Source organism: Lissotriton helveticus, chromosome 3_1 (assembly GCF_964261635.1).
Source record: "Lissotriton helveticus chromosome 3_1, aLisHel1.1, whole genome shotgun sequence".
NCBI lineage: Eukaryota > Metazoa > Chordata > Amphibia > Caudata > Salamandridae > Lissotriton > Lissotriton helveticus.
Window position 1 is genome coordinate 549046216 of NC_136061.1, and position 16023 is coordinate 549062238.

At 41.0% G+C, this 16023-nt stretch overlaps 1 protein-coding gene across 1 annotated transcript in view; it reads left to right on the forward strand.

Annotated features, from left to right (window-relative positions):
• VPS8 (VPS8 subunit of CORVET complex) overlaps window positions 1-16023 on the forward strand; it is a 2052516-nt gene that overhangs the window by 391877 nt on the left and 1644616 nt on the right. Inside the window, exons 13-14 of the mRNA XM_078680452.1 lie at window positions 1672-1752; window positions 5201-5371. Of these exons, the coding sequence (XP_078536578.1) occupies window positions 1672-1752; window positions 5201-5371 (252 nt within the window). The remainder of the gene's footprint in view (window positions 1-1671; window positions 1753-5200; window positions 5372-16023) is intronic.

The following is a 16023-nucleotide window of genomic DNA, read 5'->3' on the forward strand; positions in this document are numbered from 1 at the left end:
GGAGTGGAACTTTTAAATTTAACCCCTCCAAAGTCCAGCGCTTTCCCTAATTTTACACAAACTGGAATGGGAATAGTAAATCTTACCCCTTGAAGTCGTCATAAATTTCACAGTGCCAGTGATTTTGATGATAGCTGGAGAGAGCTCAAAGACACAACTTGTACTTAGAGGCTGCTTACCTCATGTAAGGATCATGTCTATCAAGTTTTTAAAGTCCACACATGAGTTGGTCATCGAGTCCTGGTTTTTCCCTTGCCTTCAGGTCCTTGCAGTCGTCATTATTTGATTATAAATCTAGTACTAGCATTCAAAGAAAAAAACTTGGACTGAAACTTAATAGCTCTAAAGAATTGTTTTGAAACTTAATAGATCTAAAGAATTGTATTGAAAATGTGCATTTTAAAACGCACCAAATAAGAAACAAGGAGCAGAACTTGATATGAATATGATTTAAAGACACTACCACACATAGGTTGGGAATTGTGATTTATCCCCCAAAGGAATGTAGAGGGAACTGACACAAAATAATTGTTTTCCGATGGCTTTTTGGATCTGCGGGCATACTCCATTTTTTTATTGCTTTGCACTTGTTGTTTAGACCTTTTCACTAGGGACATGTACAATAGAGTCTGTAAAAGAGTACACACCTGAAGCAAATGGGAATCCAGTGCAGTGCCTCTTCAGAGCATGAAGTAAGTCTAGTGCCCTTTCACACCCTCTCTGGGCCTGAGCACACTACTGGGTACAGCTTTCAAGTTTCCCAGGTCTATGCAGAAGTAGCTCATTCAGTCCAGGGTGCTGTCTGTGTTTTCTGCAGATTGTAGTTTAATGTCTTATTATAAAATTAGGACTACGAAATTTCAGAATTAAAAAAACCAGGCGTGGGTGAGATTCTCCCAAATGGAGCTAGGAAACCGGAGAGCTCTATGGACAAACAGGTGCCAGCAGTATTAGAAGTCAAACTTATGGAGGAGTGGTGTGGCTCACTGGTTAGAGGCGGCAGACCCGGGCGCAGAAGTCGGCCCGGGACCAGGGTTCAATTCCCGACGCGGCAGGGTCCTGGACCAGGGTCAGTGGACTCGACAATTCTCGCCTCGGTGCCTTATCTAACCTGGGGTCCCACTCGGCAACTCTGGGCATTAGCTTGCCTAATCTCCACAACGGCCCCATCAACGCTGGGGATGCCTGGCTCCACCTTGGGGATTCCCAGTAGGGACCATCCCACAGGGAAAGCCAGGACGGGTTCCCCAGCGGTATACAGCGCCAGGACGCCCCTTTGCTGGGGCAGCTGTGCGCTTTACAAGTATACGACATTTAACATTTAACATTTAACTTATCACTGCTGGACTATAGGTGATATCTGTACAAAAGGTTTGGTGGACATCATTGTCAGTATTCCTCGCCATCCACTAAACTGTAATTGTTTTGTTTTTCAGAATCAAACTCCCAAAGTGAGAGTTTGTGATTGAAAAACAAGATACTGTGTCACGTTTGCAAAGGGGTACCCTGTCCGCTAAGCACTCTATCATTCCCTAAATGTCTTATTCATCACTGTAAACTGCGGTTGGAAAGCTTTATATTTGAATGGGCAGATGTCCGCCTCTGAATGTGGGTGACTGCCAACTATGATCTATTGCTAATTAATGTTGCTTTGTGTTCTATTATCACAAGGTGAAAAGAGATGAATCGGGAGCTATACATGTCAGCAAACAAAAACAGCTGCACCTGCATTATGACATCATAAACTTTACTGTAAGTAAAAGTAATGCTATTTCTGTTTGCTATGTTGTTATGGGACATTCATACTGTTGTAAATTCAAGAAATAAATACTGATTTTAAAAGTATGCATTGTGAAAAACAGTCCTTGCAAAAGACTTTAAATGTTTAATGAGAACAAATTACGTTATATGGTGTGCCTTATAAATCAATTACAAGTCATGTATTTGCCAATGTGGTGTTTTATGATATTTGTGTTGTGCTAAAATGCCACCCATTGATAGCTTCTAATTTGAAAACACTTAGCAAAGTACACACAAGTTATGAAACTTGATTTTTCCAATACCAGAACAAAATAATGGGGATTATATGGATAATGATGTTCAGAGATTGGTTACGGAAATTAAAAAGAACGAATAGGAGGAAGAAGCCTGAAGAGCAGTCAAATTCTCCACAATGTTTGAATGTCTTCTTCAACAAGGTGCTTTTCCCACAATATAGGAGAATTACTCGAACAAGTATTTTCTCTTTAAGGGGTTTTGGGAGTGATCATCTTCTAATACTTCTTCTTGCCTGCACTTAAGTTTTCCCGGTAGCGAATAGCTGCAGCCTATGCTCTTCACTGAGCGCAGCCAGAGTTACCTCCTTGGATAGTTCTATGCCCAGTCCATGTACCATACCAGACAATATTCCTGTGCTGTATAGGACCATAGACCCTTTTTGCCTGTTTTTTAAAAAAACTTTTTGGGGTTCATATAGTAATGTTAATTTCCTTATCGTGGATGATATCATCAGGGATGTCACCTATTGTCATCAATGCCATTTCAGAATTAACCAATGCTCTTGTCAATAATGTCATTTAAAATGAGTGATGTAATACGCAAGGCCATACGCAGTGCATGATGGCCGTGCAAGTTATGGTTTGTTTTCAGTTTTGGTTTGTAGCCATAACTGCACTTGAACTTTTTTGGGGTGAATTTCAGAGGTTTTTTGAAAAATACTTTGTTGTTTTAAGCAAACCTTACCATAATTTCATGTTAACTTTTTTATTGGTGAATTTCTGTGGTTTTTGTTTTTAAATTCTATTCAAAATGGAAGTTTTTTTGCATAAATAAAGTTTTCTTCATGTCTTTATCGATTTTAAATTGCTTGATACAATACATATTTTATATTGTCAGTTCTCCAGAAAATGCAATTTATGAAGACTTCGGACAGTAAAGAAATCCTATTTACAAACAGAATAAAATCTGTCACTTGTGTCACTTTAACCGTTGTCACCTCCATAAGCCTGTTTTTCTTGTATAATTGCATATTATTGGTCTATTAACTGCCTACCATGAGAGCTTATATCTCTCCTACTACCTCTGGGCTTACACAATGGTGGCTATGGTATAGTGTTTTATGGTATATAGACTTCCTATTTCCTGAAGTATGTCATTTCACCTACAGTTGGGCTTCTTGAGTCTGTGAAGTTAGCACCAGGTGATGCTGTACCAGGAGGGCGGCACTAGCGCCTACACAGCAGGCCCCTTGAGTCTGTGAAGCTTGCGGCTCCCAGTGGTGTACTGGGTGAGCAGTATTAGCACTTCCACAGCTGGGCTTCTTTAATCTGTCAACGTTGTTTCTGCTTCTGGTGTACCAATTGGGTGGTACTAGCTCATTTGCAGCCATGCCCCTCAAGCTGTGAAGCTTGCACTTGCTAGTGGTGTACCAGGTAGGTGGTCGCTGCCAGGCTCCTTGAGTCCATGAAGCTTGCACCTGGTAGTAGTGTAGTGCTTACATTAATAACAATTCCGCAGCAACGCACGTTGTATCTGCGAAACTTCAACACATTGGTGGTGTACTGGACGGATGGTACTAATCCTTGAACAGCTTGGCCTCTTGAGCCCATGAACCTTGCACCCGGCGGTGGTGTACCGGTCAGATAGTACTGCGGTCTGTGGATCCAAGGCCCTGAATCCATGAATCTTTCAACCCTATGTGGTGGTCCTGCCAGACAGAGCTAGTCCCTCTGTACCCAAACACACTGCGCAGGTTCTACACAAGTAGCGTTCAGCCTTTGGGTCTGGGCGGTGCCTAGACCATTTTTTTTTCAGATCCCCAGATCCAAATTGGAATCCTTGAATCCATACTGGATCTGCGAATCCCAAAACACTTCTTTTAAAATTCCAAACTCATGGGAACCTCTCAAATTGTGCCTTAGGGGTAAGGGTGGGCTCACCCTGCACCCCTCTTCATCTTTTGTTCAGTACCAAGTACTGAGGCTAAGTCCCCAAGTACTGCAATGGCTAGCACAATATTTCTTTCAGTTTTGCTACTGTGAGTCCGGTCTTTTCAGGTTTGTGGATTCTCTTTCGGACAAAAGGTTGTTTATTTCTTTTGATTCTTGGGATTTCAACAATACCAGCAATCCTCAACTTTCTTTATATATATCTAACTTTTTGTAAAGGGTAACCCTTCCTGCTCAACCTGTGCCCCTCTTTAAAGACTAATTTGTCTGAAACTACTTAACAGAAACTACTTAACAGGGTGCAATATTTGCAACTCCTATCATGCTGAGATCCGGGGAGGTTGAGCCTTCAGTATGAGATATGTAATCATGGTCATTGAAGTGTGAATTGTCGAACTACTTACTGCACATCATACATTAATGGATCTGTCTTATTGTATGGGTTAGACCTACACTCAATCAAGAGATTTTCTGTTGTCTGTTTTGTACGATAAAATGTGTTCTAAAAAAAGAATTAGCTGTGGAGGACTGACTCCATGCAGTCCATTGCTGATGGTGGCTGATGAAAGTCCCTCACTCTCATAGTTTTTTTAGCCATGACAAAACCTCTACAATGCAGTAAAACTGTCCCTAACAAAATATGAAAGTGGTAGAGCAGATGATGCATTCATTCAATATTTACATGATTAAGGCAGGCACTTACTGCTGAAAAGTCCGGTTGATTTTGGGCTACAAATGATCTTCAAGATGATCTATTTTGACAAGAAGAAATTTCCATTTTTATACTTAAGGTGATAACTACTGTGTGTGTTGAATGATCTAACCATGGGCTCTCTCTTAAAGAATGAATTGGCAGTGTAGGAGGCACTAGTGTGTAGGGAAGTGTTAGTTGTATTCTAGGGACTTGGCCAAATCTTTGAACCAAAGTCAAGGTAGAGACTCAACATTAATTGGCCAAAGACATTCCACCTTTTGCAGCTCAGGTAATGTAAAAGAAAATTGATTAGTGTTACTAGAGTTGAGCACCTTTCCTTTGTTCCGAAATCCTGATATGATATTAAGAAGTATTCTGTGTGATAACAAAACTTATTGTAGACTGCAAACATGAAAATAGATAGGTCACTCAAAGTCAGAAATGTTTATGGTTTAAATAAATAAAAATGATGGCTTGTCTGACGCGATTTTTCAAGAACTGTTTCAAAATGGTTTTGTTTCCTCGATTTCTGCTAACTTACGTTGTGCGTTATTTACAGTGGATGAACTCCCGAACTGTGGTGCTCCTGGATAGTGCAGAGAAACTGCATGTAATAGATAGACACAGTCAGGAGGAGCTTGAGACAATCGAAATTTCAGAGTTCCAGCTTGTTTACAATAGCAGCCACTTCAAATCCTTGGCCACCGGAGGCAATGTCAGCCAGGCTCTGGTGAGAAAATATCATTTTATTTGAAATTCAAGTTTACTTACATTCTGTACCTCAACATGTGAAATTAAATAAATTCACAAATGCATATTTTTTTTAGAAATTCAAATCCTTATAAAGCTTCTGTTCTAAATCCAATGTTAAAGCTCCATCTTTTTTGAGAAATTACATTTGTATTTTTAAATGTAATATTGACATAACTTTTTATACTCAGCATAACAATACAATGCGTATCAACATTATCAGTTGTAGAGTTTTAGGGCCAGATGTACTAACATTTGATATACAGATATCCTAATTGCGATACAGAGAGATTCGTTATTCCTAATGTATGAAACTCATTAACTCATTGAGTTTCATTAGTGACCAAATTGCGACCCATTAGGAAACACAGCCATCACAGGTATAGTGACCTGCTGAGGTCAGCAGACCACCATTTCTGTGATTGCTTTTTGATAAAGCGGTCTGTTTTATTTTTAAGGAAAACACAGTGCATTTTAAAAGAAAAAATGTAACTTTGCAGTTTCATTTTTTAAGAGTAGGCAGTGATCCGCTCTTAAATATTTGAATTTACATTTTCAAAGGATAAGGCGTCCTTTAGGCCCCCTTCCCCTTTGCAAATGGGTTATAACCATTTTTAAACTGGTGGTAAATTATTGCTGTTTTGCGATCGAAATTCGGTCGCAAAACAGTAATATATACCATACCAATTTGGTATTTGTAAGGGATGCCTTAACCATGCACCTTCCAAATATCGAACTGCAAATGCAAAATGTGATACGGTAACAAGTCATAGAATCGCATTTTGTACATTTGAAAAAGCATTTATTTGGTTGCAAATGGTCCAATTCTGCAAATCAGGCAGTTTGCGACTGGAAAAATGCTTTGTACATCTGGCCCTTAGTTCCTATAAGAGATATTGCTTGTTGCCGTTTTAAGAAAATTCCTTTCATAAAAAGTGTCACTTCACAGAATCGTCCTGAATAAATCTTTTGTTTGGTTACTTTGTAGTACGGTGTACTATGACTCTGTTGAGATATTCAGTGTAAGATCATTTTGTTTTTAGTTGAAAACGTTGTGCTCTGTAAATGCCGATTTCTCTGAATGTTTTTTTCTGACAAATAAGTAAATATTTTAAAGTGGTCACCACTGTTGTGAGCACATAGAATTCAGTTTGATTTTATTGGTAATATAGCATTGAGTAAAGTGCATTTCTAAAATAGTGTCCTCAAAGTGGCCTTACTGTACCTTATTAAATGGATTGTTTGAAAGAACTAACAGACTCAGAACAGGCACCTGAGCGCACTTCTGGTCCTATACAAAATAAAACAGTAAAACTAGTTTCCTGAACTGCAGATTATTATTTTTCTGAATCAATGGAGCAGTGAGGTCTGGTGATATTGTATTCCCCGGCCCAAACTATTTTCTTGACAAAGAGATTAAGTTTGCTTCAAGAAGAAGATTAGAAGTAGGTTTGTGATTATCCGGAGCCTGGCAGTATAGTGATGTGAATGATATGCTTTGTTTCCTAATAACCTGGTGGGTATGTTCAATCTAGAGAATTCTGTAGCCATCCCATCAGTCGAATTCCGTAACATATGTAGTTTTTGTCTTTTGATCTCTTTAAGGTCTTCCATTAGCATGTTACAATAAATATTTTTATTAGTCAATAAATATTATTAGTGTATAAGATAACATATATAGATCTAGTTGAGTCTAAGAGAAAAGAGAACAATGCCCCTCTTACCCCCCCCCCCGTTAGACAATAAAGAAATATTTGGGCTATGAAAATGCAGTTGTTCAGCGTTCAGGTTTAGGGTCTCACCTTTCTTTCAGTCTGCAACCAATCAGTCCAGCCTGTCTGTTGTAATTTGTAGCGCTCTCATTATTCTCGGGCAAGTAATGCATTTAGTCTATCAGGCTAGAAAGTTCCCTATCGCCCTCAACTTCTCAGAAAAAGCTGCGGGTTCTCCATTCCGATTATTGCTTATTTTATCTACTTGCAGAATTTGCCAGTTGCAAGGCAGGAGTTTTGCTATCCTGTTTGCTTAAGATGGCTTATTTTGCGGTGGTCAAATGTAATGTTAGTTTCTTGCTTCCTTTTTCGGGTCCCCAATCCCTCTTCATGTATATGTATCCAAATAGGGCCAGATGCGCCATTAAGTTAACTTTAGTTGAGGTAATCTGACAAATGTACGTCACCATTTCTTTCCAAAAATGTTTTGAGGATTTTGCATTCCCAAAAAGTATCTGATTGTGTGCCCAATTCCTCTTATTCCAACCGCCACTTACTAGAACATTTACTGAATTAGTTTAGGTGTGTTGGGGTGAAGTGCCATGCAGGCAGTATTTTTAATTAAATTCCTTCCCATTCACTCCCCTAGCAATTTTTTTGTTTTGTTTAATTATGGCTTTCCATTCTGCAACGGAGAGTGTAATTCTAGCTCCTTTTCCCATTCTAACTGGAAATTCCACTTCATGTATCGCTCTCCATTATGATTTACTATGTTTTAGGCATAAGGTGTTGTTGTTGTGAGTGTGCTGCAAGTGTTTCTGAAATGAAGTGGCTCCCTTTTAAAAGTTTATTGTAGTGCCCAGTGTTTGATTTGTATCTGAAATGCTCCAATTTATACAGACCATAGTCTGATTTTATTTGCTCAAAGGTCTGTAACATTCCAGTATGCTGCACCTAGCTTTTTCCCATTCTTCGATAGTTGCCTATGTTTTCTGAGTGAGTCACTGTTGTCAAGTATAGGTGTGATTGGGCTTGGATAAATATTGATTTTTAGTCTGTTTTCCTTCATCGCATTCACTTATTGTGCTGCTCATGGTCCAGCTGCCACCATTGTTCTTCTGACTCTGCTGTAGACCAGTACCTGCTGAACCTACGTTTTGCAGCCCTTATAGTATGTAAGGAAATATGGTATTTCCTAATCTTTTCTATTTAGGGTGTTGTGAACCTGGTTTTAGGTTGATTCTAAGTTTCTTATCTCTTCCAATAAATGATATGCATGCGTCCTTAATTTCACAGAAAAAGTCTTTAGGGTCCTTTCTTTTGTGGCTGGGTCCTCTAACTTTGTTTGGTTTAGAGTCAATCTATGCAATTTTGCTCAATTGATGTATTTGGGTGTAGTTTTACCAGTTCAGTATCTATAGGGAATGCTGTTTACAATTGCTGATACAAAACGTGAAAGCAGTTTCCCTTCATATCAAATAATGTGTTTTTTTCATTTTTATTTGGGCCTATATGTCTTTGTACTTTAATTGCTTTCAGTTTGGTTGCTAGGCTTTGTTTTTTGCCTTTTTAGTATTTTTTTTCTTATTTTTGCTATTGTGTGTTCAGCTTTGTTTAAGTTGAGCATCTGTTACTGCCCCCTAAGTGTGTGGACTTTTCTCCATGTTCTTGGTGATTGTTTCGTTTATGTTAAGATCCACCGCTTTTAATTCTCCTTCTAGATTTGAGTGGTTTACTCCCTAATGTTATTCAGCCTTGCTTCTTCTGCTATCATTTTGCATCTCAGCACTGATTTCTGAGCATCCCATGCCACACTTAAGTTGCTGCCCTCTCTATTATTAAGTTATAGGTATTTTTTGATTGAAGGGCTTATTTTCATTCTTGGCGGACGGAGTAATTACTGCCGCCATCTTTGAGTACTTTACTCCTGCATTAGTGAGGGTACTCCGCCTACCGTATTTAGAGATGTCCCTTCCACTGTGGACATCTCTTGCATTTCCAGCATTGTAATACATTGAAAGTTTAACGAATGGCTCCGTCAACGTGACAGAGCCGTACATCAAACTTAAAACCTTTTTTTTTTCATTTCAAAAACAAAATCCCAAGGCGGAACTTTAAAAAGAAAATAAACAGAACAGTAACCCTCAAACAATTGGAGCATTCTCCCAAGGCGTAGGAGTCATTTAAAAGTTTTCACTGACCCTTGCAGCGTAGTGATGGGTAGTGAAAACTGGCTATGTGTCCTCCCACTCTGAATAGGGCGGGCAGATACATGCCTCGAGTAAGGGCCATTGTAAATGTGTGTAGGCAGCGGAGATAGAGTACGCTTTGGCGTGAACACACTGAAGGTCTGCCTGACTGTAAATGAGGCGAATGGACCTTTAGGTTGGCAGGAAGCGTACTCTGTTGCTGCACAGTACTCTTTCTGCCAACATCTAAATTAGGACATAGGTCCACTGTTTGTTTTGGTAATTGGGTCTCTCAGAGTGGTTTTGTTTAGCAGTCCTGTAAGTACTGTACGTGGATTTCTTGATGCTCAATCAAACTTACCCAGCACTGATGAATTGTCCAGTAGAGCAATCCCACATTGTTCTAGTTCTTTCGGTTTGTGTGCTGCTGAGTACTGTGTATAGTCAGTCCTATTCAGAATTATTTATTTCCCTGAATCCACTAGGCACATTTCTCTTTTAAACCTTTGCCAGAATCTGAGAGCACTGTCCCCTATATTTACTCTTTTTGTCTAGTACTCGATCAGTTACTGTGTTCCAGTAGCAACAGTGAGAAGGAGGGCCCATTGCCAGTTCTGTAATTTCTTAAAGTGAGTGTTTAATGAATATTTTCTAGTTTTGGTTCGGCACATGTACTGAGACCAGTGATACTCTCTGCCCCTCAGAGACACATTCAGCTAGAACCATCTGCCCCCTCCCTATCTGCATGTTTGCTCGCTCGGTCGAATCTCACCTTTGTGTCGGTAAGTATGCTTACCCCTGCTGTCTTACATTTTGCGGAGGCGAAGAATTATTTAGCAAACCATTTTCATTTTAGCCTGCATGTTTAACTAGGTGTTTCTTCTGGACTATGTAAATATCACTAGTAATTATCTAACTTTATTTAGGCCATTAAATGGTTTGCTGGGGCATTTAGTCCTCTCGCATTTAAAGTGGTTATCATTATTTTATTACCAGTCACCTTGCAAGTATTTGATAATTGATATGTCTTGATGTGCATGTGAAAAGCCTTAATACGTGTTAAAGTAAAAACAGTGGTATTTATATACTTTGGTCTAAGTATGTTTCTGCATACAAGCGCTCCCATACAAACTTGGCATCACAACATTTCTTAATCTACATGTTGTATTAAATCTAACCTTAATTTCCGTGTCATCAGCCAGTGATAGTCTAATCGTCCCTTTCCTATTCTCTCTGCACCCATCACCCCCTGAGCGACCCTATTTCGCTCATGATTATACGCCCCAAGAAGTCCTCAGTTAGGCTCATCACTTCGAGAGTTTGTGTCTTTTCAGTTGTCCCGCCACAGAAGTTTGTTGTCGCGGTCAGCTTCTGGGATTTATCTGTTGCTGTCTTTCTGTCCTGTTCAATCTCTTTTGCCACTTGTTTAATTGACCTGCTTTTCTTATGAAATTTAATCCAACTTTCTTGGTTTGCAGGAGAGAATGTGGATCCCCCTTTATATTGTCTCTTGTTCAGTAATGTTTGGTCATTGTTTGACTACACTCAGTGATTTCATACTGTACTTTTTCCCTTCCCATTCAGAAGGGAAACTTATTTTTTTGCTTTTGGACTGGTTTGAATTCTCTTCAGTTTTTTTGCAGAGCTATCTGGGAAAGGTCTTAAAATATAGCTGTTTTACATCCTTCACACTTGGAGTTTTTTTTGTAGCATGGTAGCTTTCATGATCATTTCTTTCAGAGTCTAATGGTGTTTTTTGTTGATGAAATTTGGTTGGCATGATTCTTTGGGGCCCGGATGCTGAGATTCTCTGTCACTATCGCTTTGTCAGCGTCTGGGCCAAAAGTGCGCTGATTATTAATCTTTGGATGTATTCCCAAGTTAATGTCCCACAATGCACCTTACACATTCATATAATAGCCCTTCTCCATTGAATTTTAATGCTGTCTAGTTTGTCCTAAAGGGTCATATTCTGGTCCATTAGGACCAGTACATCATGTTTTAAAAAGCCCTGTTTGCTGGCTCTATTTCCATTCACTCTTCCATTTGGTGCATCCTTTCACCAAAGTCCTATGTGTCTCTTTTGACTACTTTTAGGGCTTTTCCCAAGTCGTCGTAGTGTGCTTAGAGGTCTGATCTCAGGCCATTGAATAACTGTGCTAAGAATTCCCATGTCACTTCTTTTGACTTTTCTCTTCTCATTTACATCTTCATGAGGTGAAGTCCGTGGGTGCATACTGCTTGAGTTATTTTGTGTCTGGTCTTTCTGGTCTGCCGAAGCTTGTGTAAACATATCCTTGACAGACATAGCTTTTTTACCCCTCAGGCGGTAGACATTTTTCAGCTTGGTCGATAAATCTGATTGACTCATTCCCCTTCAAAATATGCAGTAGTCTGCTGATCTTACGTTGTCGGGAGAATGGCCTTTCTTTTACTTTTTTTAAATAACTTTATTTATGATTTTTGTCATATATCAGAACAGTCCATAGAAATGTATTTTACAGTGAATCACAACATAGTAGCAATAGTCTCTTTAGTCAAACGTCCCGATTTCAACATGGTCTATGGAGTAACATGATTGAACATACAGCAATGACAGAGCGCATCCAGAATAGAAAGTACAGTGACATACTTGGTCTAGTCAAGGACTACAAATTATAAGTAACCAGTGATAAGCAACCTGTTCTCCCTCCAGGTTCCTTCTCGTTCGTCATTCTTACTAAACTTGGTGCACGCGTGTTATAAGTAAAAGGGTGAGGTTCGGAAAATATCTCACTTTGTTCATGTATCTACAAGTGGTGTGGTAGGCATTTCATCTGAACTTTGTGAAAGTAGGAAGCCTTGAAGAGGTCCCCATATGCCTTTGGGTTTGGAGGCATGTGGCAATAACTCGGCATAGGTGGTGGTCTGCTCTTGACAATATGTTAGGTCTGTCAACCCATCCTTGAATTTCGGGGCTCGACCTCCTCCCCCACCTACAGGCCACTCTTCGCTTAGCTAATAGTGATATTGCAAGTAATTTCCTGCATGTTTTGGGTATGTGTGCCGTGTACCCCAGATGTGTGAATAATGGATCTCTCTCTAGTACACTGCCAGTCATTTTCCCAAGCGCTATAAGCACCTGTTCCCAAAAATCCTGTATTCTTGGGCATTCCCATGCTAGATGTAAGAATCCCGCCTCTGGCTGTTTACACCGTTCACAGCTATCAGTATCTGTTAACTTGAATCTATATTTCTTAATCGGTATGTAATACAGGCGGTGTAAGTATTTATAATGTATCACTCGCAGCCTGCAGCTGGCCAAAATTTGTGCCGTTTGTAGACAGCAATATTGCCACTGATCATCGGTTATTTCTCGCCCTATGTCCTCCCCCCAATGTAAGCAAGACGGGCTAGTAATCCCTTCTCTGTGCGTCCGTATATTGTTGTATAGGCCCGGCACCAGATGTTTACCAACAGCAGATCCTAACATTTGGTGTAATGGGATGAGGTATGATGGTTCTTGTGGGAAATCGGGGATGATCGATTGTATTCCTTGCCTTAGGCGCACATAAAGAAATACGTCCAAGGCTGTGTATTATACTCCTTATAGAAAATGCTCCAAGGAACGAAATACCCCTGCATGAAAAAGGTCTCCCCATGTGTCAATATGAGCTAGTTTGCCTAAACTTAGAAATCCCTTTTCCTGCAACAGTGATAGACTGGGATGATAAGTCAGTGGTAACCTATGGGAGTAAAGGAGGGGTGAGTCCAGAAGAGAGGTTATTTGGTTCCATGCGTCAACCGTACCAGTGATAGTGGTGGGTGGCGTCGTACGAGTGCGAGTATACCCATGTATCACTCCACTCAGCGGTATTGGGTCTGCAAGCCAATCTTCTATAGCTATTTGTGGCATGTAACGAGGGGGATGTACCCAATAGTAAGCGTAATGCGACTGTGCGCTCAAAAATGTATTTCAAAATCAGGGATGTCAAAGCCCCCTTGATCATGCGGTCTGGTTAGTGTCGACCATTTGAGTCTGGGTTGTTTCCCTCCCCAGAGCAATCTGACTAATTCAGAGCGTAACGTATGAAAAAAATGCCGTCCGGGGTGGTAGGGGATATTGAGGAATAGATAGAGGAATTGCGGGAGTTTGGTCATCTTTATAAGGGATGCCCGCCCCGCAAACGAAAGTAGTAGTGATATCCAACGCGTAATGGTAGCGTTGAGTCATGTTATAGCCGTTCCGTAGTTTGCCCTTATCCTTTCTTCCCTTGCTCTGGTTATCTGTATACCGAGATATCGTAGGTCTGTGTCGCACCATTCTAGCGGGAAGTCAAGTGGAAACTCAGTCACTGCCGGTGTGAGAGGGAAGACTTGAGACTTCCCCCAGTTGATGTTAACACCGGATAACCTGCCAAATCTTATAAATTCTCACAATATGGGGTTTATATTATGTTGGGGGTCTCTGATGTATAACTTCATGTCGTCCGCATAGAGTGATATTAATATTTGGCGTAGACAGCTGCGGAATGCCTTTTCTCGGTGGACCCGACGTAATCTAGAAGCCAACAGTTCTACTGCGATGGCAAACAAGAGTGGGGACAGCGGGCACCCTGTTGAGTGCCTCTTGAGATTGTTATTGACTGGGATAGGTGGCCATTGATCAATATATTGGCAGTGGGCTGGCGATATACCAATTTAATCCAGGATAAATAAAGAAGTGGAAAGCCCATTCTCTGTAATACCCCAAATAAGTAATCCCACTCCACCGAATCAAACGCCTTGGTGGCATCTAGGAACACTGCGGCGAGTTGGAATTCCGGTGCTACTGTCCGGATCAGGGAGAACAGAGACCTGAGAGTGTGGGACGTGGCTCTGCCCGGTACAAACCCTGATTGGTCGAGAAGTATTAGTTGGTCCATTAGGAGCGTATGTCGGTTGGCCAGTACTTTTGCCAAGATCTTTGTGTCGCAATTTATCAATGATAATGGACGATATGAGTCGCAGGACTCAGTGGGTTTCCCTGGTTTCAACAGTGACGTAACTATTGCTTCCCTCATCGAGGGAAGAAGTATGCCTACCTCCAGGGATTCCTCGTACACCTCTTCTAACACTGGTGCCATTATGTCAATGTAACTTTTATAAAACTCAGCCGGTAGGCCGTCTGATCCAGGCGCCTTCCAGTTCTTTAGTTGCATTATTGCTTCCCTGATTTCATCAAACTCAAATGGGTGACTACGGAATTCCATTTGTGTATCACTGAGCCAACCAAGCACTATTTCTCCCATAGAGTTATCTAGGTCAATTGATCCATGTCGCTGGAATGTATATAACATTCTGTAATGTGTGACAAATGTGTCTAAAATGGTTATTGTGTCTCGTTGCGGCAGTACCCCAGGCCCCTGTATCTCTAATATGTGTGTAGTAATGCGGGGACATCTTGTCACCTCAGCTAGCGCCTTACCCGGTTTTTCACCCTCTCCATGTTTGCGGGCCACCCAGCAGCGTCCTTTAAATTTCGACTCTCTCTGTGCCGTGTCCATATATTCAGATAATTTTTCTCTGAAATCTCTTTGCACTCGCCCTGCCTCTCCTCGTCTCATTTGCCTTTCCATTCATCGTAGTTCCCTCTCCAGCTTTTGTAGTGTGTTCTGTATTTCTTTTAGTACCCCAAAACTCTTTGAAATGCAAAATCCCCTGATCGTCAATTTAAAAGCCTCCCATATTAATTCAACGCTATCCACAGATCCTTTGTTTCTGACAAAGAAATCCTTGATTTCCTCACCTAATTCCGCCTGAAACACTATATCCAACAGGGCTGTGGGCTGTAGTCTCCAGCTCGGTTTGGGTCTATCATAGCCAGGTGGAGTGAGCGACACCTTAACAGGACAGTGGTCCGAGAATGTCCTAGCTAAGGGTCACATTACATATGGCTGCCCTAATCCCCTGGAAAGAAGGCAATAGTCTATCCGTGCCCATGTTCCTCTGTGGGACGTAAAGTGTGTACCCTCCTGCGGATGCATGTGTCTCCAGCTATCAATCAGTCCCCCTTCCTCAATTATGCCCCGTAGCGCCTCCTGTGCGTTGGTGTAGTAATGTGTAGCCAAGTTAGATCTGTCTTGGTGTTGGTTTAAGGCGACATTGAAATCCCCCCCCATATAATGTGAGTAGAGCCAATGGTTAATATTTTGCCCCACAGATTAGTGAAAAATTCGGGGCTATCCGTGTTGGCTCCATAGCAATTTGCAATTATAACCGAGTCTCTACCCAATCGTCCCCATGAATGACATATCGACCATGTGGATCCTCTGTCACCCCCGCTAGTTCAAAATTAGTTTGTTTCTTAAAGAGTATTGCTGTACCGCGAGCATATGATGAATCGGATGAAAAAAGCAGACAGCTCACCCATTTGTTTGCAAACGTGTTTAAGGCCATTGGGTTAAGGTGGGTTTCTTGTAGTAAGGCCACGTGTATCTGCTGTCTATCTAAATAGGCCAGGACTTGCCTTCGTTTCCTCGGATCCCCAAGGCCCCTGACATTCCAAGATATCACCCTTAGTGTGGTGCTATCCTCTTGTACATATAAAGAGACATACATATTTAAAGTAGTCCGCTTCTGTGTTTCACTGTTACTGTTGAACTCCCATCCCCGTACCGCCCCCTCCCACTGAAACATCCCAAATATGCCAGGTGTAAGTACCCCTTCCTCCTCCCCAACGCCCAAAAGCTTCTCCATTATAACAAGTCGGT